This window comes from Phaethon aethereus, assembly GCF_964289735.1.
Source record: "Phaethon aethereus genome assembly, chromosome: 12".
NCBI lineage: Eukaryota > Metazoa > Chordata > Aves > Phaethontiformes > Phaethontidae > Phaethon > Phaethon aethereus.
The window spans coordinates 17468305-17494649 of NC_138588.1; the positions used below are offsets into that span (position 1 = coordinate 17468305).

General features: G+C 38.9%; 1 protein-coding gene across 1 annotated transcript; it reads left to right on the forward strand.

The window, feature by feature from the left end:
- Window positions 1-884: 884 nt before the first annotated feature.
- FAN1 (FANCD2 and FANCI associated nuclease 1) lies at window positions 885-24870 on the forward strand. The gene is made up of 13 exons (XM_082005106.1): window positions 885-2687; window positions 7900-8040; window positions 9056-9251; window positions 11580-11813; window positions 12313-12444; window positions 13600-13708; window positions 14444-14563; window positions 16884-17048; window positions 18020-18185; window positions 20060-20163; window positions 22731-22925; window positions 23327-23455; window positions 24350-24870. The coding sequence occupies exons 1-13, from the start codon at window positions 1397-1399 to the stop codon at window positions 24485-24487; spliced, it is 3120 nt and encodes a 1039-aa protein (XP_081861232.1). The 5' UTR covers window positions 885-1396; the 3' UTR covers window positions 24488-24870.
- Window positions 24871-26345: the final 1475 nt, after the last annotated feature.

The following is a 26345-nucleotide window of genomic DNA, read 5'->3' on the forward strand; positions in this document are numbered from 1 at the left end:
AGCTTTTTAAGCCTGCAGTAACTCAAAGTAAGCAAATGGCATCTTTAAAGGTTATTTCTCAGGGTGCAAATATTTCAGAATTTGCTCTTTTTTTTGGCTGAACAAAAACTACGGATGTTCCAGCTGCTGTCCCTCTGGTTCCCCTTTTTAAAGAAAGATCACAGCTGGTTTTGACTACTCGTTGTTACAGGACATTTTATATTTAAAGGGGCAAGATGTTTAAAATAAGTAAGTCTTGGTTCCTACGTTTTTATTAGAGTGCGGTACGCAGGCTCTGCAATCTGCTCCCCAGGCCTGCCACGGGCCATCGGCGGTGCATTGCGCTGGCCTGGCGGCGGGGGCGACCGAGCAGCAGGCCCCTGCGTGCCGTGGGGCGGGGCTCGCTGCCGCGCAGGACCCGGGTGCCCGCCTCCCGGGACGGCGCTCGCGCGGCGCTCCTGGCGCGGCGGCCCCTCGCTCCCCCTGGGCCGGCCGCGGCGGAGAGACGCTGGGCTGCGGCGCCGGTGCGTGGGGAAAGCCAGGTCTGTCGGCGGGGCGGGCTGCGGGGCGCTTCGGTTGGGCCCCTCGCGAGGGGAGGCGGGGGGGGTGGCGGGGGCGGGCAGGCGAGAGGCAGGCGGCTGTCGCCTGCCGGGCCGCAGCAGGAATGGGTTCAGAAACCTGAGGCGCCGCCATGCTCGTCGGGAACGCATCGAGGGCGCGCGCAGAGCCGCTTGCCCTTCCTCTGCCCCTGCGCCGTGCAGAGCGGCGTGGGCTGCTGCGAAAGGCCTCGGGAGAGCGCTGCCCGGCCGGCGCTTTCCGAACCGCCGCAACAGCGATCGGGTGCCCTGCGAGACACGCGCCGGTGCTTGGTACGCACGCGTGCATGTTCTACGTGCGCTGTAAAAGTGGGCAGTTGGCACCAAGAAACGGTGTGCCTGTAACCAGCAAACAAGATAATGACAAAAATTAGAGGACTATGTCCTTTCCTGAATTTTGTCGCAAATTTTCATTTACATCAGCAAGCGAACATGGCATTTAAATAGTCAAAGTGCATAGTAGTATTTCCATTTTTTAAACCATTCCCATGAAGCTGGCATTAGTGCTCAGCATGCCATTCATGGTGTGCTTCCTTGCCTGCCTAGTGAGAAGGTAAAGGGACGGTTGTATTGTAGCCGTTAAAGATTGCTTGACTTTTCCACCTCTACTGTTTTATTTTTTCTTCTGTGCTCGTTCATGTTGGTTGTATTTGGTACCATAGAAAATCTTTCATTCAATATTTTTTTTTCTTGAAGGCGTGTCAGGATTACAGATGCAAACCTAACAGAAGTCCTTTTTTTTTTTTTTTAAGTATTACAGAATAAGGAAATATGGCTTGAATGAAGTTGCCTGTGCCATGTAAATGCTTTGAAGTTTTGTAATGGCAGAAGCTGTGTCTTCAGAAATTAAGAGATCCCGAATAAGTTTGTCACTTAGTAAAAATAAGGAAAAAAAAGGAACAACAAAAAAGCTGGAACATAAAGGAGCACCATCTATACCTTCAGCATCCTCCTCTATTATTTCCTTTTTTAACAATGTTCCCCCTGCCAAAATTACCTGTCCCGTGTGTGGGCAAATGGTGCCACGATACAGAATCAATGAGCACATGGATGAAGCATGTCAGAGAAATCATTGTGAGATTGGCGTTATTGATTCAACACTCAACTCTCTTAGGAACGAGAGTCCCACAGCTGCAAATGTGAACCATAATTCCAGCTCATATTTTTCAAAAAACCTCTTAAATCTAGAAGCTAGTCCTTCCAAAAGGAGTTTATTGAAAATGGAAGGGAGTGCAGCACAACAGATTAGTCCTTACTTTAGCAATAAAAGTTCAGTCCATAGTGTTAACAATGAACCACAGGCTCAAACAGTTAAAATAATCTCGTTGGGAAGCTTGTCATCTAAACTGTCCAGAAGACGTATCCAGGGAGGAAAACAGATCGTGTATAAAGAGATTGACTCTTCGCCTCCAGCTGTTCACAATATGGGCAAAAGTGCTGCAGCATGGAATGGTGATGATGATAAGATTTTTGCTGGGCATGGTTCTCAGAAAGAAAATCAGCTTGCTCAGAGAGAGTGCCAGGAACAAAATTTTTCAAAGGAGAAACCTGAATTTCAAGAAGAAATAAACAAGTGCAATGGAGAAAACCCTGTGGATATTGTTCGAGTATCATTACCAGCTGATTACATTAATGGCAAAAGGTTACCAATTGGTTCAGAAAGTAGGTCTGAAAGTGTAATACTTAGTCCTGATAAATTTGAAACACATCTAGCCATTTATACTTCAGCAGAACTGGCCAGTAGTTTGGAAGTCAAGATTCAGCCTCACACTCAGGTTGTTCCTTCCTCCAAGTCAGAAGTGAACTGTGGTACACAAAATGGCTTAAGCAAGGGTGATGTACAGGTACTTCCTGTGGAAGTTCAAGAAGACTTTAAACATGAGATTAATCATACTTTGTCAGAAACTGTGGAAAAGGTAGAATTTCAAAATTCCTTTGGGGATATTTTAGACAAAATAAATGAGGTTAGTTCTGTGCCCAGCTCTCCTGGTCACCCATATTACCTCCAGAATTTTTTAGTGGTGCTACGAGCAGTCTTGGAGAACGAAGATGATGTCAGACTTTTTGATGAGCAAGACATGAGCATTATAACCAAGTTCTGCAAATTATCAGGTATTTTTTTTTTTAATATATTTTCACATTACCTTTTGTAGAGAAAACTGTTACATAGTTTTATGCAAAGAGCGCTATACCAATGGGCAATTTAACTTAGTAAATTCCTTAAGGGAACAAGCTCCTTTTTGTCAGGAGACGTATCCCTCAGTGGCTTCTTGTAGGTAAACTTTCCTAATGTTGCTTTAATGGAAGGTAAGGATAAATAGTGGATACTTGTAAGAAATAGAGAGAGAATTATTACATATACTTCAGCGGGGGGGGGGTAATACTTTTTTTGCTGTTTTAATACTGTTTTTTAGAATCTTAAGTCAACTTACTGCTGCATTTAAACATGTTTCCAAAGAAGGAAACTCGTAGCACAGAAAAAGTGTATCAGTTAACACCAAACTTTTGATGATTATTACGTATAGGAATTGTACAAAATGGGGTTATGAAGAGACCTGTGCTGGATACATGGACCTTGAAAAAAATACTTCTGAAGTTGTGTTTTTGAGCTTTGATTCAGCACATTTACAGATTACTTTTGTGCTTGGTGTGAATCCATGGTTATTCTTATGCTTATTACCCAGTGTTTAGAATGCTAGTTACTAATTAACAGTTACTTTCTTGTAGGTAGCTTAGTACTTTTAACTCTCATTAATTTCAGTAGGAGCCAGAATGTTGGAGATTTAAGCCCTCCATATTTAGAAAAGATTCAAAGCAGACATGTTACCTGAATCATATACTCATATAAGTTTTACAGTAAAAGCATGGCAGAAGCGATGCAAGTTAAAACTAGCCCTCCAGATTTTTATGTATGTTTATAACTTGTCTTAAACTGTAATTCAGAGTAGTTGCACCAGCACTTGAGCTGCAAACTTTGAGCATCACAATGGAAATAAGCTTATAACAACCTCCCCAAGAAAATTTGTATCTCAGAGTACTGCAGGCATAACCATTTATATTGTTTTAAGCTACTATAGTAATATACAGCTGCCTCACAAAGTATTTTTAGGTATATGTTCATATGAGCTCAGTTCATGCATCTGAGCTGAACATACGAAAGTGAGAGTTGCATATATATCTGCTGGTAAAAATAAAAAAATCAGAAGCTGCCTGCCCTTATTAATGTATTGTGTTCATTGAGCTTGGCTTAACTAGCAGGCTATAAAGTTTATCACACTAAAAAATAGTATTTCCCTGTGTGAAACTGTTGTGTATTCGGTCTTTTTCCTCTCTGTAGATTATATTTTTTTCTGTGCTAATGTACAACAGTCTCTAGACTGCTTCCCCATTGCAAAAGTATAAGAAAAGTGTTCGAGCTGTTCAGAGCACTTAGTCCTATAATGTTTGTTTCTATAAAGTTCCAAATTATATTGTGGGTAGATGTTACAAAAGGAAATATGAAGGTCATGACTTTGATTAGCAGTTGTGTGAAATTTTTCCAAGGCCAAAAGGAGACTTTCAGTAAGTGTTTTTCTAATAACTTGGATAGATGTGGAGAATAATAGAATTAAGTTAGGGTAGTGTATATGACATCACAAGGTTTTTAATACAGGATACTGAGTGACAGAATTGAAGAAGTGTTGGCTTGAGCTTTTTAGGAAGAAATATAGCCCTGATAAGTAGTTTACAATCTCAATTTCTTAAAAAAATTGAGTCAGTGCATATCTGTTTCTCTAGGAAGCACTTAAATTGTGGTGGAACAATCTCAGAAATGCCTTTTTTGACATAAGATCTTCTTCCAAAGTTTAGCAACTGGAAAGGACCCCAAGAACATTCTTCATTTGCCCCAATGAAAAAGTCAGCTGAGCCGACTCAAACCACCTTAAGAGATGGTTGCTAAGAAGGTGAAGAAGCACCAGAGGAGGAATTAGGGCTCTAAACTTACACAGGTGTTTCTGCAGTAGTTACCTGGTCACAGTTAAGCTCTTACAGATTATATTGTAATAATTACAGTTATGCAGTAATACCAAACCTTAAAAAAGTTAAAGAATAGTACTAACAGAAGTTACGAGAGTGTTGTAAGTAAGATGAGATCATAACGGGACTATATTTGTCAGGGAGCAGCAGGAGCAGACTACTCTGCATTGGAGGATGAGCCAGGAGCCAAAGGGGACTGCAGGGCAGGCAGGGGCCACATCACATCCACTCCTCACCTGCAAGGGGCACAAGCCCACATTGCCCAAAGAAGAAGAGCAGAGTGGATCCAGTGCCAGTACTGGAGTCAGCCATGCTCCAGTGGTGGCAGTTCTTCAGGCAAGACCATAGTGACAAGGCAGGTGCAAGGTGACGCCAAGTCACTGACATGCCACAGCAGAACTTAGACGAGAGTGCAGGCTGAGCTTAAGTACAGTTGCTGAGCAAATGGGAGGAGGCCCTGACAAAGCCTCACATAAGCTCTTGCCAGCAGCCTGAGCCCAGCTTACACACCTGCACCATATCAGAGCTGACCTTGAACAGAAGCAGCCAGACCTGTGGGATGGGGTTGCAGAGCCTATTGGTGCACTCGAGGCCATAAGAATATTAAAATAGTTAACTTGCTCCACCCAAATGTGTATACAGTGACATCTTGGAGCTTGATAATGCCTTGTTGTGATAGTTGTTTATGTTGTGATAGTTAAAATGGGAATATATAAAGAAAGAATGGAATATAAGCAACAACACTGGCTCTGAGGCAAGCAGCAGATGCATATCATTTACATCCAGAGAAGATCTAGGAATAAACTTACAGTTCGGTCATTAGTGGATGCAGGCTTTGGCTGCTTTGACAAATACTAGAAGAGATGTTCAGGATGCAGCTTCCTTATTTCCATGTTCCCTCCTCTGGATGAGTACAACACTGATCAGTAATATTAACTTGTCCTGTTAGATAAAGGAAGTGCTTGTTTCTCTTTCAGTAGTGTGATTTCAGTATTCTCATCTCGCAGGAGTTCAGAATAGAGAAAGCATTATTGCAAAGTGGTGCTGATAAATCCATGTCTGCACTGACTGCTAGAGTCACAAATAAAACAACCTCTCTTTGCAGGGTAGGAAAAATGCGGTGATTCGTCTATGAGAAGTGATCAGATAGCATTAAGTCAATAGATAACAAATTCTGGACAAGTGACAGATGGAGGTCTTTACTTTCAAGAAATCCAAGATGGAATACTTTAAAAGTTCAGGTAGTTGGGTTATCTGTTCTACATTAGAAGTTTCTACCCAAGCAAGTGTTGTCTTTCAGTTGTCATGACACAAAAAACCACACACACGTGCTTAATACTGCAAAGTTGCTTGAACATAGGTATTCTCTAGTGTTTAATTGTTTTCTGCTAAAATGTCTACCTTTCTTCAGTGAGTTATGTCTAATGCTTACTATGAAAGGAATGATATTTTTCAAAGGATCAAATTTGAAGAAACCCTTCCTGCCTGCCTGCCTGCCCGCCCAGTTTTCTCAAAAGCGTATGGCTTTTATGTTGGATGGAGAGCACTGCCAATTTTTGAAGTACTGCAAACAGGAAATAAAAGTAGGGAAAGGCAGAGGTGTATCCATAACAAGTAATATGCAGTGCAATGTCAGGCTTTGTGTTCAAGATGAGATCTGTCTGAACTTACGGTGAACTTATGGTATGGAACTTACATTACACTTAGATGTAATATTAAAAAATGTCTTTTGTATTCTTCATGTTTAATTTCAGTGCATGTTGCAGTTGGAAGAATGTAAATGCAAGCACATAGTTGTAGTGACGCTACTTAATACATTTTGTGAAATCCTCCTTCCAACTTTTATAGATCAGAAAAATCTTATCTGAGAAATACTGATTTATAGTCACCAGTGGAACTGAGGTACAGAAAACTGAGCAAGAAAAAATAATGTAATCATTTTCTGTTGCATTTTAATGAATCATATTCTAAGATCGTCTGCATCTTGTGGCTGATAATATTTCAACTTAGGGCGAATTTTTTATTTCAATGATACACCTGAAATTTTCTTAAGAACTACAAAAGAAAAAAAAAATTCCCCAAACCTTCAAAGGTAATGTACTGCAGAACAGGGTGCTTAAGAAGCGATTAATTACTTGTGCAATACTTTTTTATTCTTCTATTTGTCATTCAAATCCTTTACTGAGAAAGCAGTCCGCACATGCCTTTGCTGCATTGCAGCCCTAGTTTGGTCAATTTCCATGGGCTGGAGGAAGGATGTTCATGTGTTACTGGACCTTTTTGCAGAGTTGTAAGAACTGGAGACAGACTTCAAAGAAGTTACAAAACCCCATGGAGAAAATTACAAGCTTATGCATCTGGATGTAGTTGTCTCAGTGAATGGATCCTGGAAACATTCTATTAAAAAAAAGTCTGAAAAAGTCTTTTTAAGGACAGGAGAATAAATAAGCATGTAAAAGTTAACTGCCATTTCTTAAGTATATCTAGGTCTGGTAGTGTTTCAGTGTCTGTTTGTATTAAAGATCAGTTTCAGTCAAGCAGCAGCAGACAGGGATAAAAAAATTAGAAGTTAATGAGGGATGAATTAAGTATTCAGAAGGGTGCTGGATGAAGTAATAATAGCTAGACTATTTTCAGCTAAGATTTAATAAGCTATTTTGTTGAATTTCAGCATTGTTAGTATTTTAAAACTATTTTTAAAAGGTACTTTAAGAGAGCACTTCCCTGATAAAAATCAAATCAATAGGAGTTTTTTTGCCTTGTTTTCAGTAGGTACATTAGTAAAATAAAGCTTATCTTTGGAAAAATAAGAATCTGAAGACTGCTACACAGAGAGGTATTCTGTGGTTATGAAGTCATTCTGTCAGACTACAGCTTCTTTTGTCCCCCAGCATCAAATCGTTGGTTATTGAATGAGTGTTAAAGCAAAAAGACCTATTTAACATCACAATATGCAGAGTTTGAAAAATGAAGTTGTCTTTTCATAGGAAACAAATTATTTCTTAAAGGGTAAGTGTGTCCAAGATGCCTTTTAGCATTACCTACATTACCGTTCATCACCTATAACATACACTGTAATAATTTTCTATCTACAAACCTTAGAGATTCTAATGAGCAATAATTACTTGAAAAAGTGAATTCTGCTATTTTACCAAATCTGCTGGTAGAACATGGGCAGATTTAAAACCTGTTTTAGAGAATATCTTCATCGAAGTAATTTTTCTAGGTAAGATAGTGATTATGCATAGTACTGTGTTTTAGGATTTAATTTTCTTTTCATCCTTCCCTGCTCTAATTAAATTTGCAGTTGGTGGGCAGAAGTTATATGTCAGACTTTTTCAACGCAAGCTGAACTGGTTAAAGGTGAACAAAATAGAGTATGGAGAGATAAGTATGGATTTGTCACCAATAATTGAAGAACTGGCTGAAGCCAGATTTCTGCAAACAGGTATGGCCAGCATTAATAAATGTTAAAAATATTACAAATAAAATCTGCAGTTCTGTCATGTTAGAGTTTAATGCATTATATGCTTGTCTGTGCCTTAAGAATTAGAGGAGCAGAATAAAGGTTTCAGCTAGATGAGTTGTGTTGTGTTACATTAATAATAAAGGCTGTTAGTGCAAATTAGGTAATAGGGACAGCTAAATACATGTCAGGGCTATAAGTGCAACAGTAGGCCTCGCTTACCTTCGCCAGCCTCCTTTCAGACCGTGACCTGCACAGCCTCTGCACATTAGTCCAGAAGCTCTACTTAATATCCTTCAGTACCGCCCTGAGCTGTCCCTGGCCTCGTCCATCTCTGGCCAGCTGGACCTCCAACCAGTGCTGCAGGTGGTTGTTTCCAGTCTTGTTTGTTGCCCCGTACTGTGGTCAGATCTCAGACATAAATTGTAGTCTTGTCTCTTATGTCGGCTCGTCATTTAGATTGACCCTGGACCTGATTCATCATCGTGCCTTTTCAGAGGCGACCAGTAGAGTCTGTTATCAGGACTTTTGCTCTGCCCGTAAATTCTGTTAATTTACTGTGGGACTGCACCAGAGTTGGTGAGGACACTGCCAGTGCTGTGGTCGCTCTTGACTCCTGGCTCATTCCCCCTTGTTGAGCAGCTGTGCTGCTGCTGCTCCCTGGCAGCACTTTTTTTTTTGCATTGGGCAAAATTTTAATCATCAGGAAGACAAATTTTTCTGAACAGCATTTTTTTTGTAACTCAGCAGAAATTCTTTATATTGGCTTTTGTTTTGAAGTTGCAAACGGATTTTTTTCTGATTATTCTGTTTCTTCAGTCTGGACCTGTGAAGAGAATGAATTTCAAGCTGAACCAGCTAATGTTGATAATACATGTTTGAAGAATCTAAATGATGAGATTAGTACTAGGTTATATGAATGTACTATATTTTGAGCTGTTGCTTGAGTGTATATGTATAGCACATAATGAATGTATGTGGATCATTTTGCTTCTAGAATCTGAACTGGAAGACCTGTGTGAAGGGTTGGATTTGCTTTCAGCCCCTGAGCTAAAAACACTAGCAAAGATCTTTCACTTGCCAAACCCAAATGGTCAGAAACAGCAACTTGTGGATGATTTTCTGACGTTGGCAAAACAACGTTCAGTCTTCGGCAGAAGTCAGGCTGGTATTGGGACAGTGATTTTAAAAAGGTAACTCTGTTTATAGTTAAATTTTGCAGGTGAATGTAAGTGACGCTTCAAAGGACTCAATCTAGATGCCTTTTGAAGAGTGGAATGGATTTAGTAAATTTATGAATAAAAAAGGGCAGCATTAAATTTTGATTCACAGCAGGTCAATCAGAAGGGTAAATATTAAACTTTTTTTTAAACTATGTCATGCTTTTCAACTATGGGCATGATTATCTGTCTCCAAAGATACTCAGTTACACAGGGGAACGTTCCTGAATTATTTAAAGCAAAATCGGTGCAGAAAAGGAAGACCTAGGGAAAGTCATTGCCTATTAAAGCAGCTATGTGATGTTCATGTGCTGGGTGAGCTCTTTTAATAGAGTTAGAGGGGAGCAATGATCTCTCTTTTTGTGATTGACTTTGTACTTTAGCATAGAACCTCCTTTTCAGCAATATTTTAAAGGGAAAAGATTGTTTGCTTGACAAAGTGTTCGTTCTTTCCTGTGTATTTTTTCACTGTGGCTATCACAGCTGTGTGTCTCAGATGCCCTTGACTTCCAGGTCTTCTGGGGTCCAGATTCAGGTTTAAGGTGTCATTTTGCCCTAATGGGAGTGATTACAGCATTGCCATTCTTGGTGTTTAGGGCTGGCTCTGTAGCTACAACATCCACAAAAAGTCTAGGAATCTGAACTAAAGTAAATAACCAGGGTACTGGTGCTAGGGTACAAGTCAGTTCTGGAGTTTGTAAGCTTTCTTATGCTGTTACCTCTCTTAATAACTCATACCAAAAAGTAACTGTATGAATAATAATGCATGTAAACAAAGGTAGCTTGTCTATTAGGCTGGAGAACTAGAGTCTGAACTCAGTAATTGTGGAATCCTTTCTGCACAAAATCCAGGATGGGTAGAAAGCTGACAGATACCAGTATGTACTGCATTTGCCTCAATAACATAATATGTCTTTCCTGTGGTATCCTTTTTCAAATAAGAGAGATACAAAGCTTTGTCAAGTTTTGCATGGCTATGTTTATTGGACATATGTTCCCCGGCCCCACCCAATCTGTCACATGATTCTCCACAAAATTCCTTGTATTAAAAGGGGTCTAGTATTGGAAGAAGAACTTTAAAGTCATCACTCCATGAAGAATTATTATTACGTGAATCAGTAAGGTCTTTCCTTATGCCAAAAGAGAAGCCTAATGCTAGCTCAGTGCTGGGCTTGCAGAGCGTCACAACTGGGAGGTTTGCATAGTATGGTTAGCTTCTTTTAAAGTAGTTTTATTTGGTCTTTGTTGTTTTCAAAAGACAACAGGAGCTCTATTGGTTCCCATTCCATTAAAAATAGTATTTCACACTGGTTTCATTGTCTGCAGTAGCATTGCGCTTCATTTGGTCCACAGGTAAACAGCTACAGTGATCATAGCTACAGCCATGGTTATCTTGTATTAGAGGATGTTGGGACTTTGTGACAAGTAAGGATGTTTTAATTTAAGGAGTTGCGGTTGTTTCCTCCTTCTAATCCAGGTATAGAAAACTTCATTATGAAAATACTTTGTATCACTTGAGATTTCATTTTTTCTCTTTGATACTAGATATTCGAACTACGTGATGATGCATGATGCATAATTCGTATAAATATCTCTAACAGAAATAAAATTGTTTCCAGAATATGGGCTTGAACTATAAAAAGAAAGGCTAGAAAAAAACGTCTTCAGGAAATGGAACGGAACCTGGCAAATTTAGTTACGTTCCAAAAAGGTCCTTGGCTCTCGCTTACTCCATGCTCCCAAGAAAAGACACTGATCGTTACTTGCTTGGCCAGATCAACTTCAGGAATGTTATGCTCTTGGGTGTAGTTGACAGCTGAAATACTAGTTACCCCATGAGATAGAGAAAATCCTGTTTTAAATCTGTGCTGTCCTGGGGACAAGTAACAGAAATTTTAACTTCTATGAAAAGGCTGGATGAAGGTGTGCTAATGCAGATACCCTAAAACAGGGGATTTCACATTGTGGTTTGTAAACCTTGACCTAACAGCAAACCACAGCTTGTTGCTTGTTGGTACTGCCTGGCATAGCAACAGGAGTGGCTGCACCCAAAGGGCAGTTAGTTCCAATTCTATTCTGCTTGAAGTTTGGCCCTTAAACTTATTAATGTTTTTCTTTAGCTTTTCACTAGAGGTGAACTATGCACTGTATAGTTTCTCAAGCTGCTTCTTTCAAGGTAAATCAAGTTTACACGTTAATTGTCTTGAAAAAACATTATTTTCATACTACCTTCAGTGTATTTGAATTTTTATAAGTGATGGTAAAAAACATTTGTTACAGTTATTTTATTTGTCCTTCCAGGGTGAAGGACTTGGCTGGAAAATCTGTGAGGGTCTGTAAAGGCCCTCGGGCTGTCTTTTCTCGAATTCTGCTGCTATTTTCACTGTCTGAGTCGATGGAGGATGAAGAAGCCGGTAGTGCTGGCCAAGGCCAGCTCTCCACAGTCCTTATGGTAAACATGGGGCGTATGGTATTCCCCAGTTACACTGTAAACAGGAAAACACAGGTCTTCCAGGACAGAGAAGATCTTATCAGGTAGGGGGAGCTTTGGCAGTCTGGAGATCTGTTTATTTGTAGAACAGCTTTACTGCAGTACTTGTGTAGGCAAATAAGAATTCATCATCTAGAACTCTAGGTAGAGTGCACTTTTGCAATTATTTTAAATGCATTTTTGTATACAAGTAGGACTTGGAATCCATAGTGGCTTGCATTTTGAACCAAAATAGCATGTTTATTTGCTTCGTGATCATCTGCTGATGAAAGTTGTTTCTTCATTTGCTGTGATGATTATTAGAAGGGACTCTGAACAAAACAAAAAATACGTTCTCTAGTTTATAAGTAATTTTAAACATAATGTACCCTGCTAATGTAAACTCTGCCAATCTTACAAGATTATGAATAAAGTTGTCTGCATGGTTCAATGTCTTTGGAGACTGGAAGGGAGTTTTTAAAAGGTATTCTGTGGAGGAATTGATTTCTTTGAATTATAAATGCTTTTTGAGCCTAATACAGTTACTATGGTTTTTTCCCTTAGGTATGCAACTGCTGCTCATCTGTCAAATGATATAGCCACTGCAATGGTAAATGGGAACTGGGAAGAAGCTAATCATCTATATATGTGTGCTAAAGAAACCTGGAATGAACTGAAAAATCACCCTTCTTTGAGGTAGAAAACTAGGCTAGTGTTCATATTAAACTATGTATTTATGTATTTATTATACATTTATAAGTGTATTATCTTTTGGTACTTTTCATTTTGAGAGAGGCTTACAGGCTAGTGTTATTATTTAAACCTGATAAATTTAGAAGCTTTAATGTTCTTGAAAGCTTTGAACTTCCTGGTTGTTTTCTTAGCTTTTAAATCATTATATGAAAAGGCCTTTTTTATAAAATCTTGGGCATGAATTGGTAGACATGGATAAAGCACTAAAACATTCTGTTCTGTGGGCCAGTGCAGGACAACAAGAGACTTATTTCTCCCTTGTCATAGTTTGTTTTTATGGCTTTTGGACAAATAGCAATAAGCAGAATTGAAAATGCACTGTGAACAAAAGCATGTTGCAAACATTATGGGAAAACATACTGGGTTATTAATCTCTTCAAACTTCCAAGTGGGTGTCATTCAGGAAACATTACTAAAGATCTGAGAACTGAAAGAACGTGTATTGTTTTTGAAGCATCCTTCATCAGTTTTTCTTCCAATTACTTTGTTTTCTGGCTTAGTGATACACCGAAAGTTAAAGCCTTATGTTTGGCTTTGTATTCATTTTAATGGCAATAGATTTAAAATAATATTCATAGAGGGTCATTTGGAGATCTGCTCCATTTCGCACTGAAGGCAGTGGAAAAACCTGTTTTTATTTCAATAAGACATTTGAAAGACTTTGTGTTGAAACATAGTGGTGCCTACCCAAAATATGTTAGTCATCTTTTATGGCAGGAAATGCCTGTTCTAGCCTTTTTCTTTTGTTCAGCTGTGTTTCTGAAGTTAACTTTCTGATGTAAGAGAACAAGTTGGCAGTAGCAAAACATGATGTAATAAATTATTGGTTTGCATCTGATATAGAACTTACTAATAATTCCACTGCTGTTGAAACCTACATATGCTGTGCAAGTGCGGCTTGCACCTTCTACGTCGGCTAAACAATTTTCTTACCCTTGGGTTCTTGACTTTGCAGCTGGGATACTCATTTCAGTTAAATTTTGATAGATAAGGCATTTAATTTTTGTAAATGCTTTAGGTATAAGTATTCTTAGTAAGAGAATTTTAAGAATTTAAATTGCCATCATTGAACTGATCTAAGCTGCTTTTACCTTTCAGCTATCACAGAGTTTTGCCTGAGTTTCTGCGACATTTCACAGTTGGCTGGGTGTATACAAGAATCCTTTCTCAAGGTGTTGAAATTTTGCAGAGACTTCACATGTATGAGGTAAAGTGGTGGAGTGAATAGGAATACATGTTTAATGTAGCATTGTATATCAGTTTACATTTCTGATGTTGCTGGAAAATGGTGATAATGTTTGACAGGACTTGCTACAGTTCTCTTAACAGGTTACTTTTAAGGAAAAAGAGCTTTTTTTCATGCTGCTTTATAAAGTTTTAAATTGTTTTGATTTCTGCTTATGCTTTGGAGATTTACCATATGTAATATACCATAAGACTGTTGCTGAGACATTGTTGTTCTGTTATTTAAAGCTATCTGTGTTTCACTAGATATGGTCATTGCTTTTAAATAAGAAATCTTGGAAGAAAAGCATTCTGTGAAATCCCCGCCTTTTCACCTTAGGAGCTATCATCTCCAAAGGCCTCTGACTTGTACGCTAAAGCAAACCAGATTATTCTGACTTTGCCTCTGCAAAAAAGGCAACAAGTAATATTCAGGTCTTTTTGATACACAATAACGAATACAGGAAGGATGAAAATACTGTATTTTTGGCAGCTAACCTTTAAGTTTACATAAAAATATCTCTATTCCAGAGTTTTCAAGATACATCCATGCACCTGAACACATTGGGTGTTGGAGTAAAAACGGGGTTTGAATTGCGCAGAGACAAAATTTTGTCGTACCCAGTAATTACAAGAGAAAGAATCAAGCTAATTACATAATGAAACTTCAACTTGGTTTTCTAACTCCATTAATAAAGATATAATCCTGTTGCTACAGGAAGCGGTGCAGGAGCTGCAGACTCTTCTGGCTCAGGATGTGTATTGTACTGACAGCAGAGGGCGATGGTGGGATCGCCTAGCTCTGAATTTACATCAGCACTTGAAAAACACTAAGAAGGTATCTTCACAACTGCATTCTGTAAACCTGGACACACAGCAGTCATTGTCTGAAAACATTTCTTTTAAATATTTCCTATGAGAAGGACGGGGGGTAGGTGCTCCTAAAAGTGCAGATACTAGTAGGAATTCCAAGGTCAGGCAACCAATTTCTCCTAAGAAATTGAGTGTACCTTCATCCCTGGTTGGCCTGCTTTTTTCTGTTACATAGAACACCATTTGGCATGAAAAATTGCATGGAGTTATCAGGCCGCAGCTTCCTTGCTGTTCTGCCTTAGAAATTTGCCTAACGTATGAGAAGCAGAGAAACTTCTTGCAGTAAACACTACTGCTTCTGAATGTGAGTCATGATGAGGCAGTATCTGGAATGAAAAAAAACAAACATGATTGGAAGGAGTTTTTTTGTTTTTTCAAACAAAAAATTAAGAGAATTAAGTCCTTGGCTAACTGTTGCCACTGGGGAGAAGGTTGCCTCCTATATCTGGACCAGTTTTTTTGTGAGGTTTTTCCTGTAAGGAGTCAAGCAGTAGAAAAGCCCATTTCTAATCTGTTACTTGTACACAGCTCTGGCAGAATTATCAGTCTTTAACAGCAAATTTAAACTATTTCCATGGTCCTACAAGAGAAACCGTAACTAATCACCCTTAGCCTGGTAGATAATAACATTAATGGTTTGATAGCATGTATTACAGGCTATGTTCATCCGTGTCTGTTTAATTCTCTTAGAAGGCAGAGGAGGGGAGAAGAGGTTTTGAGGTAATCTTAGCTTTTGCTGAAGCTTTACCCTCTTCCCTACCAGTAGGATGGACACATAGACACACACTAGGGTGTGTTTGTACAAACAAAACAAATTATTTGTGCAGTGGGTAAACTTGCCAGTCTTAAGGCTTTTAGAAACACTGTGTACATGGTGAGCAGTCTTTGAGTTTCCTAAGTGATTATCTGGCATGTAGCCGAATGAGACAAAAATAACCATATGGGAAGGGCAAGGATTGTTGTAAATCTCTGTAGAGCTTTCTGGCACCTCTGGAAAGATTTCTGCAGCAGAATATACAGGAACCAGAGAATACTGCAAGCTGCAGTACACGTTGTGCCTTTGGATTCCTTGTGAGCTAGCACCAGCTTTTCACAGACTTTCTTTTCAAGAGCATCGAGGCGTAGAAGCCACCGTCTAACTCATTTTAGGGCTCAGTTACAGTTCCATGAATTTTCTGTGCAACAAACAGCAGGTGGTACTTGTATCAGCTGTTGTTCAGAGGATTTATAAGTACAGGAGATTATGTCCATTTTTCCTGTCACATACGAAGGAGAAATATTGACTGAAGATGCAACTCTGTAGGACTGTTTAGGTCACAGTGAAGTATGGCAGACCGAAAATCAACTTCGAACTAAAAGACGAAGAAGACCAATGTAATTGAACACACCTAAGATACCTGACTAATTTGGCAATGAAAAATAGAAATTTAAAAAAGTTTTAAGTCCAGGAACAGTAGCAGTTGTAGAGTTACTTAAAATAAGCAGAGGATGACCTTTTTTTTTCCCCTCACTAAGGCTATTGAGAATTGGGATTAAAATGCTTGTATTTTGTGTTGCATTTTAATTCTCTAAGTCTGTTAAAAGGAAATAATATCATAGGCTGTCAGGCATCTGCAGTTTTCACTTCTACATCTTAAACCCCATATCAAGCTTTTTCCAGATTTGGAATTAGCAGTTGTACAAAGGAAGAGTTCGTCTTACTTATAAAGAGTTTGTTTATAAATAGTTTGTTGTTCCTTATTTATAAATTAGGACAATGTGCCTTCCTCAAGTCACAGAAAGAGTATGTCAGAACCATGATTTGAAGTAATTTTGGAGTCCATATTTAACCTTGGATGTTCTTCAGTGCAGTAGTCCATTGGTCTAAAATTTGTTCAGTATGTACATTCTTGCACAATTGATCTGATCCTTCTGTTGCCATATTATGTGCTGTTAAGAAACCGGCTTAAAAATGTTAGGCTGATACTACCTTAGAACCAGCTCTTTTTTCTGGTCACTTATGTAGAATTTACACTTCCTTAGTTTTACATTGATCAGTACAAACGGAGAGTAATTTCTTTTTACTGTACCAGTGCAAATTTGAATCCAGAAGCCTACTAGTGCAAAATGCTACTTACTAGTTAGAACGTCAGTACGTAAGTAAGAAAGGTGTCCCTGTCTTATATGCTGTTTTTTACATTCACAATTTGTGCTCCTTAAATCAATTGATCTTTTGGACTTAGTAAGATGAGACAGATGTGCATAGGTCTTTCTAAATTACTGCTTGTTACCTTGCTCTTTGCTAGGCCATTGACTGCATTAGAAATGGGCTGGCAGACCCGTTTGTACGTACTGGGCATCGTCTCTCTCTCTACCAACGGGCCCTACGAATCAGAGACTCCCCAAGCTGCAAGCAGTTCAGATGCCTGTTTCATGATCTGCCAGTCGTAACTGTGGAGGATGTGGCACATGTAAGTAAAGTTGCTGGTGGTTTCTGAGAAATAACAACTCATCAGGTCTTTTTTTTTCTGGTCTGAGAGACTGTTGTTACACGCTGTGCGCCAGCCTCTGACTTATTTGTACTGCAGGAAAATTAATGCAAATGTGTTTCTTACACAAAAGCCTCTTGTAAACAAATACTTCTACTTATTTGTTACATGGTCAGCTTCTTAGCTGAAGTCAGTCTGCTGTACACCAATTTAATTTGCATTGCTTTACTGAATATGTGTTATGAATCTGATCGGCTATAAACTCCACTAATTTACCAGCAACATTCTTGGAACCTTTCTGTGTGAAGAGTCTGATCAAATCAGTGCATTGCCTCTGGTGTCTTCCAGGCCAAGTGTTCTGTGTGTAAGAAGTAATAGTAACCTTAGCATGTTGTCAGCATTAGATTAATGGCTCAAAAAATGCAAGGGTTCTTTAGTAACCTTTGGGAGTTATGCACTGCAAATACATGCTCTGCAAATGTGCAGTATGATGCACTTGCAACATATTGGAGCGGATTTTTTTAAACTCATTCTTATCCTTACTGTTGCAAAGGTAACTGTATCTGTGCAAAGTCAGAGCAGACACTCACTTTCTTGCCCGGCCTCGTCACCGCATATGTCCCTAGAGCCCTTCTTTTCCTCAGTCCAGAATCGGTCTCCTCAGTCATCTGTATTACTTCTTTCTGGTCCTGCATATAGAAAGACCACATTCCCATCTGCCCAGCATTTTTGCTAGCCATTTTGTCTCTGAAAAATTTGCCAGTTTATAAAAGCTAAACACAACGATTTCAAGGGAATGGCAGGTTAAATTTTACTCAGTTGATTTTTGGAAACAGGTCTAGTTCAAGAAAACTGAAAAGGAGAAATGGGTGTTTTAGGAGAGATTCAGATACCTATGCTGCAGCTTTTTAAATGTGATGCTGGAGAGTAACTAGTTCTTGTCGTATGTTCAGGTTACGATCAAAGGAAAGATGTGTCCTCAGATGGGAATGGGAAAATCTGTATTTCTAATGGAGGATATTGGTGAAGAAGGAGGTGAAGACTGCAGTGTATCCACAGTCATGTGCTCAGTTGAGGAGCTGGCGTTAACTCATTACAGACAAAATGGTTTTGATCAGGGTAACAGTAACTTTTTTTTTTTCCCAGTAAAGTAACTGTGGGAGTAAAGAACCAATTTACTAAACAGTTTAGTTAATAGACCAGTTTTAGCTGATTTCATTAGACCAGTTTTTAGTCTGATTCCGTTTCCTTCCCAAACGGCTCTAGTATGTAATTTCCTTACCAAAATGCTCTAATATGTATTTTCCACTTGACCTGCTTCCTGGCCTTTAATTATTTGCTGCCTCCATACACCTAAGGTGGTTTTGAAATGTGTTAGGAAAAAACCCAATGTTTCTTCTTTTCTCCATAGAAAATCACTTAACTTTGTGTTTCTTATTAGTGAACAGCTATTTTATTTGTTAGGGGTAAAATGCTACCAGTGTCATTTAAGGGAGTGTCATTAAGGAAAGGTAAACTTCCACTGGTTTTTGGTACTAGATGAACATGAAAACAGTATATACAATAGCAAGGCACTTGGCAACTTCTTTTGAAAAAGCTTGATTTTCAGCTCTATTAGTAGAGTTTCATATGGTTTTACAACTTAAGAGCTGTGAAAAGCCATGGACAAATAAGAATATCTAGGTCTGTTTTACAGAAAAAATACAGAAAAGGTAGGCAGCTTATTTTTAAGATAAAATTTATATTTTATAAAATAATAATTTAATATAAATTTTATAATAATTTAATATAAATTTTAATATAATTTCATATTATTCATATGTTCCTAAGTACTGTTGCAGGAAAGTGGCCATATCAGAAAAGGGTAAATGGGAAGGTGACAATATTTATAATTTGTGAGAATTGTGCTGAAGTCTGTACTCAATTCCTTGCTCCCACCCACTCACCGTCAGTTTTGTTGGCTCGGTGCAAATTTTGAGCACACAATGGCCACGTGTGATTTAGTGGTAGGCCTAACGAAACGGAGTGCTCAGTCCAGCACTACACACACATGCTAACACATGCACATACGCATGCATGCACGCTCTACTTCTCCTTCTCCCTCTCTGGAATATGTATGATATATCATGCATGCATAATACATATACACTGTACTATGTATTATATATAATATAATATAGAAATATAAAATATAATAACATGTAATAATATTCTATTATCTGTATGTATTATATGTAACATTACATACAATATTCTATACAGTATGTTGTAGACTAATGACAGAACATACATCACAGAATGGTTGAGGTTGGCAGGGAGCTCTGGAGGTTACCCAGTCCAACCTCCCTGCTCAAGCCAGTTGCTGAGGACTGTGTCCAGCTTTTGAGTACGTGTATGAGCACATATATGTATGAACACATATGTATGAACATATATACATATATAGCAAACACAGGGACATACCTTTTTACTATGAGGGTAACTAACAACTGGACATGTTGCCCACAGGGCTTGTGAAGTGTGTGTACGTTCATATAAATATACTTGTATGCAGCACGTGTATGTGTGTGTGTTGTATATATAGCTCCATATACTTGTGTGTATGTATGTATACATGTATTTGTATATACATAATATAAAGCATTATATGTATAAACGTTTTGTTATTTTTTTAGTGTAATTTTTTTTTTTACATAGTGTCTTAAGAATTGCTAAAGTTAGAACAGTAAGCCTTATTGGTGACAGGGCATAGTAATTTAATCCTATGCTGTAAATGAAGGCCTCTAGCCTGGAAATAAAAAGCATTAGCAAATTACGGAAGTAATAAAGTGCATTTACAACTTGAAGCTGTAATGTTAGTTTATACCGACTTCAGCTGTGTATATACCTGAACATAGCATGTTTCTGGTTTGGATCATGATGTTTTAGTACATCTTAATATGAGATTGCTGTAGAAATTAATGTTTCCATTTTTATTAAATTTTGCCCTTTAGGCATTCATGGGGAAGGCTCAACATTTATTACACTGTATGGTATTCTAATGTGGGATATCATTTTCATGGATGACATACCCGACGTTTTCAGAAATTCCTATCAGGTAATTTTGAAAGGTTTTCTTTACCCATTGCTATAGGCTCTGTAACCATGTTAAAATCTTATTTGGGATTAGTTGAACGTTTTATTCTGAGGGACTTTCCAGACAGATGTTGGTGTTTGCTTGGTTTTATTATTTGTTATATTGGGCTTGTTACTAAAGGGCTCCTCAGTAACTAATTGCTATCTAATTCTGGATTGACTGTCAGATAGGGTGGGATTCATCTGTCTAAATGCATGTGTCCTATATCTGAACTCACTGGTCAAAGCTTCCTTTAGAGCCAGTGGAAGAATACTGCTGTACCATAGCATTGTTCATCTCATTTGAAGATGATGCATTTCATTAACAAAAAAAAAAAAAAAAGAAAAAAAAAGTCTGTTTCTTTTCAATAGCTTTTAAAGGTAAGTCACATTTTTAAACTCAGGTTTGTTAACGCCGCCACCCGCGCCACCCCAACATGTTTATGCTTTTGCGATCATCCTTTTTGTCAAAGAAATGAACGGGCGAACAACACTACACCCCACCAAGAACTGCCTGCCACACCCTAAGATTAATGATTCCAGGTGAACTTGTGGCTTTTAGCTAAATGCTTTACATCCTACAAATTACAGCTAGAAACAGTTTTAATAGTTGCAGTTAGAAAACTTGATCACTCACTGACATTTGCTAAGAAAACCCTAAAAAGCCATCTCAAATGTTGTAGAACTAAAAAAAGCCAGACAATTGTTGTCTTTCTTCCACCTTAAGCCACTGGTTTTAATTGGAACCCTGGCCAAGAGGTAGAACAGCCAGTGCCATCCTTTTCCTTAACTGGATTTATTTGTATTGTAAGAAATTATAGATTTATATCAGTATGAGGTATCTTAGGTAGAAATTTCTTCATATTTTAGAGGTGAAACAGGCAGGTTTTTCTTGTCTTTTCTCCCCCCTCCTCCTCCCCTTTACTTTTCTTCACCAGTATGAAGTGGAAATCCTTGTGGCTGAGTCAAAAACCACCTGGTGGTTTTGAAGATGGCTGTCTCCCTAATTAGTGGCCACTACAAATATCTTTCTTTTTAATTGACAGACTGGGAGATACATTCCCTCAAGGCCATCGTTACGTAGTCCCTTAAGCAAAGGACGTAAAAAATCTAGAGAATCAATCAGTACAATTATTTTGTTAGGCCAGTAGGACTAAACTCACGACTATGAATACCTGAGTTGCTCTGTGTCCCACTAATCTGACGTATAGCCTGTTTATTTCATATTGACATGGACTATGAGTCTGTATGCAGTCATGTCTTGAAATAATTTCCTAAGCCATGAGCACTTGATTGTAAGTAAGTATGTTCTTGGTCATATCCTTGAAGAGCTACTCAATGATGACGAGAGGCAGCTTACTACAGAGTAATGGCTATTCTTTGAAATGGCCTTTGCTACTTGATTCCTGTGTTCATCTGACCAAGTAAATTTAGGATTGAATACTGTTTGCAGAAAGAATTGAGTTAGGGTTGTCCTCCTTGCTTTGGAATTTTGAGGTGGGACATGAAGGCGCATGCAGGCTTATAGACAGGAAGAGGACTGCTGTAGCTCCGAAGGCTCCAAATGCTGGTCAAACAACTCTTCTTGTGGAGTGTCTGCTATTTTTGTAGGATGCTGTATATGTATGAATGTCATGTGTTAAAGCAGGTATTCTTTGTCAGTGCAAACTACCATTTACTATAGATCTTGCCTTCCTAAATACATTTCCCTTTATATAGTCTTGTGTGCAGATTATGCATACTTAAAAGAAACAACTTGTATGTTTGTGTTATAACAAGCCCAGTATTTACAGCTCATTTGCAAATTTTTCTTTTTTAAACTAGTGTTTCTTATTAATGCAGAGCAAAGCTATCATGAGCCTCCGGCACGAACAGCTGAAAGCACACACCTGATTCTCTCATTCCTAGGCTGTACTTTTGTGGGATTAGCTGTGGCAGCATTTTGTGTAAGGCTGAAATTTGCCGTTTTGTAGGTTCACTGCGTTTGACTTTGAAAACCTAGAATGGCACTCAGCTACTATGTGATAGCCTTTTTCATCCATATTCAAATTTGAATAATTGCTGCAGTGACTTTCTACAATAATGTGTTCAGCATTAGGCATAAGGCTCTTTGCTTTTAGGTGGCTTGAGTGTTACTCCCCAGTTTCATCACTGCTTTGTTCTTCCACCTCAAACTGCTCACTGCAGCTGAGCAGTCTTGATACTGATTCCAGATCCTGATTAGAATATTACTCCTCAGAGAGTTTGGAGAGCAGATAGCTTGTTCTTTGTTGCCTGTTAAAAGGAAACCTCTGTCCAGAGGTCAAAAACCAACAGAGCACAGGCTATGATGGGGCCAGCGTTTGTTGCACTGGCATTGGGTGTTAAAATATATGCAAATCTTTTCCCATTTAATAAAGGTTTATGTGGTAGGCATGGTCAAGTTAAAGCAACTCAGTGGCTGAGTGAGTTTGTAGGTGAGAGAAGAAAAATATGAAGTAGGGCATTGTTATTCTTGGAATTGCTGCTTTGCTGGCAACTCCTCAGAGCTGTATTTACCTTTTTATACAGACGTTCCCCCTGGATTTATACACCGACAGCTTCTATGAGAACAGGAGGGATGTCATTGAGGCCAGACTCCAGCAGCTTCATGCAGCTTCCTCAGAGACGCTGGCAAAGTTGATCGCTGACATCTGGACCACTCAGGAGGGAAAAGCCGCAGCAGTAGTTAGCTGGGGGCGTTTTAGTTCTCTCCAGCAAGTTCAGGTGAGGAACTGTTGTCCAGAATGAGCACTCCATTTGATGAGGCTCGCCATCAAATCATATATGGCCGTAGTGGGCTCACAGCTTGTACTGAGGCGCTGAGCCAAGACTGATGGTGAGTGGTGGGACGGAGGAATTGAGGGGGGACTTCAGCACAGTTCTCCCTAATCCCAAGTACTGTTACTTTTTCCTGATATGGTCACTTTTCCTGTACCAGTAGTTGGGAAAACAGCAGGGATATTGCTGTAGGTAACATCTACTTAAGTAAGTAAGTTTCTTGTTACATGTGACTAAACAAAAAGCTGAGATGGGCCCCAGAACATTCTTGTGAGAGTTGGGAAATGGCTGTACAGGAAATGACATTAAAAAAAAAAAAAGGCCAACTAGCAAAATTTCTCTTACAGAGCCTTGTCTCTTGCCTTGGAGGAATGTTTCTGAGTGGTGTTTTTAGGCGACTTTCCAAAGATCTACGCCATTGCAGAGGGGGACTTCCTGACCTGGTTGTGTGGCGTACTCACACGAATCACTTTAAGGTATTTTGGGACATCAGGGAAGTACTCGGTGCTCAGCTGATCTTGCCCTTAGGTATAAAACCTTCCAGTTGTCAGCCCATACAAACTACTTTCTTCTTGTGGAGTTAAATCTGCTGCTCATCTGCCCAGCAGCTAAGGCAAGTAGTGGGTGATTGTCTATCTATCTATCTGCCATTTCATCACATTTTGCTGTAGCTTTAATGGGTGTAGTGAGAAGCAGCGGGGGGGTGGCGCTAGGTATTGTTGTAGGATAAGTCTTTGATTAAAAGTACTGTAAAGCAACTGTCGCTAATCAGTCCTACACGTTCTGACTGTTGTTAGCAAAGGGTTGCTAATGTCACCACTTGCACAAAAAACAGAATATATGCAACTACAACTATGTCTCTCTCTGCACAAAAATTGAGTGAATAATAATGGTTTGTGTCTTGCATGGTAGTGGAGCAGGCACTAGCAGACTATTGGACATCTCGGCTGCTGGCGCAACTTGTTACGTGTTTATAAAACAAACACACACATCTGAATAGCAGAATTTAGTTCTCTAGAACATCTGAATAAGGTGCTGTCAGTATCAGCTGGAAGAGGTGAGGCTGCAGATGATCGATTTTTGAGTATGTGGTATCTTCATTCACTAGTGCCTCTGTCTGTGTTTTGGTGGATAGTTTAGTTACTATGTAAAAGGCCATTCTCTTACAATTAAACTTTGGAACGTAGGTTAATAATTTAGCACCCACTGGGCCTTGTGCTAAACCTGTATTATTTTTGTTATGGCAAATATTCTTTTATGGCAATTAACCGCCATAAAAGAATATTTGTATTAGTCTGTGGGAGCTAATGATCTTTCAGTTCCTCTAGAGGCACACTACTAATCGTCATCCACATTTCTTTTCTTTGTAGCTGGTGGAAGTGAAAGGTCCCAATGATCGCCTGTCCCCCAAGCAGATAATCTGGCTGAGTGAACTGAAGAAGCTGGGTGCTGCAGTGGAAGTTTGTCACGTGCAAGCTGTTGGAGGCAAGAGTAAACGCTTCAGTTGACAACAGAGGTCCTGAGCATGTGGGTAACTAACTTGGGTGTTTTTAAAGGAACTGGTGTGACACACGCTACTGGCTGCTGCTTATTAAAAGTAAAGTAGTTTCTTCTAAAATTGTGGCTTCTTGGAACACTACTGTAGTTATTTTTAGCACGGAACATTCTTAAAACGTTTGAAGAGACTGTCAGTACGATTTACTGTGTGTCACTTTCTGTTCTGAAGAACAAAGCCTTTCTCTTCCATATAACTAACCTACTCTGCAAACTGTAATCTAGGGTTTTTGCGCAGTAAAGAGAAACAGCTGCAGTAACACTGGTACCAACTGAGAACATCCTCTACAATAAATAAAAAAAAAATTTAAAAATGTGGTGCATCAAGTTCTGATCATTTCCATGTTGCCTGTGCAGCCTGTGTTCATTATGTTGTGCAGGATTAGCACGTTGCCAGGATTGTCAGGATCAGCATGGTTCTCTAACTGTCCCCACTTTTTATTACATATTTCAGTTTTTCAGTTTAATATAAAAAGAAATGCATCTGGCATAGGGTAAGGCATAAAACTCCTTTTTTAAGTCCTGTTTTAATGTGCTGCTATATATGACGGGATAATTTATTTAACAGCTCCTTGTGTTGTGGATATCTGTATAAAGGGGAAATCTTAGCAGTAGTAGGGTCGTTCAGGGTCAAGACGACTGCAGGTGTTTAGTGTGTCAGTGTTGATTGTAGTCTGCTTGGCCCCACATAAATGGATGTGTTTTCTCATTCAGAAACAAGTCAGTCAACTGAAATGGAACCAAAAGGATGAGTTCTCTTTTAAGACACCAAAGTCCTGTGGGTTTGTCTCCAATATCTTTTCTATGGAGTCTTCACTCTGATACCGAGTAAGGTTTGCTGATAGCAAAATTCTGCTTAATGTACAAACAGCAGACATTGTAATAGAATGTAGTAAGAAATTAAGATCATTTGCCCATCTTTTTTATTGATCATCTTTCTACAGCACAGTGTCCCTGCTTTTCTTGGGAAACAAACATACACACCCCTGCTATTTTTTTTTTTTTTAGAGGAAGTGAAAGAAACCGCCTGAAGTTTGCTGTGGAAAGGTATGAACATTTATTTAGTCTAATTTATTTCACATTCACAACTCAGCATCAGGATTTTATACTCTTCCTGGCACTGCTACTTTACTCAATAAATCATTATCAATCAGGCACAGAGGTTTTAGTTGAAATAGTGAACTCTAAGCCATCACAGCAACAGCATTAGAAACCTACTGCCTAGAGCAATTTGAGGTACAGATTTCTGTCTTTTAGGTTAGAGGCAAATTTAAGATTTCATCCTTCGCTTAAATACATGTTAGAAACTTTTTGGTTGTAATGTCTTTCCGTCTGAGCGTGCCAAAACCTTTACCCCACTTGCTACATTTTCATTAAAAATACAAGGCAGTTAATATCAAAGTGGTATTGCAGGCAGGTGCAGGCCTGGGTATACATATACACACAAACACACACTTTTCAATGCGTTTCTGGAATGAAAGAAATTTCTTGGGTACAGGGCAGTAAATAGTGAATAGAGTTGTACTACCGTGATCACAAATCTACAGTGAGCTCTACCTCACAGGAATTAATGACACTGAAGGTACACTTCAGCTGTATCAACCAGCATTTCCTATTTCCCTCCTCGTGGTTTACAGTGTAGTACAAAAGTCATGGTAACAACAGCCAGTAACAGCCAAAATAGTGCACATTTTCTAGAAACAGACAAAAAAAAAAAAGCTTCTTGGTAGTTTTTCTACTCTTGCAACACCAAAATGGCATTAACAGTGTCTTGTTTTAAACAGTGAACAGAAATTAAAATTTGAAGATGTG

Bases quoted from the DNA above. Each gene is read 5' to 3' on its own strand.
- FAN1 (XM_082005106.1), top strand. From the start codon at position 1,397: ATGGCAGAAGCTGTGTCTTCAGAAATTAAGAGATCCCGAATAAGTTTG. The intron at 14,564-16,883 runs GTATCTTCACAA...GCTCTTTGCTAG, and splicing joins ACTTGAAAAACACTAAGAAG to GCCATTGACTGCATTAGAAA. The intron at 18,186-20,059 runs GTAACAGTAACT...TTTGCCCTTTAG, and splicing joins ACAAAATGGTTTTGATCAGG to GCATTCATGGGGAAGGCTCA.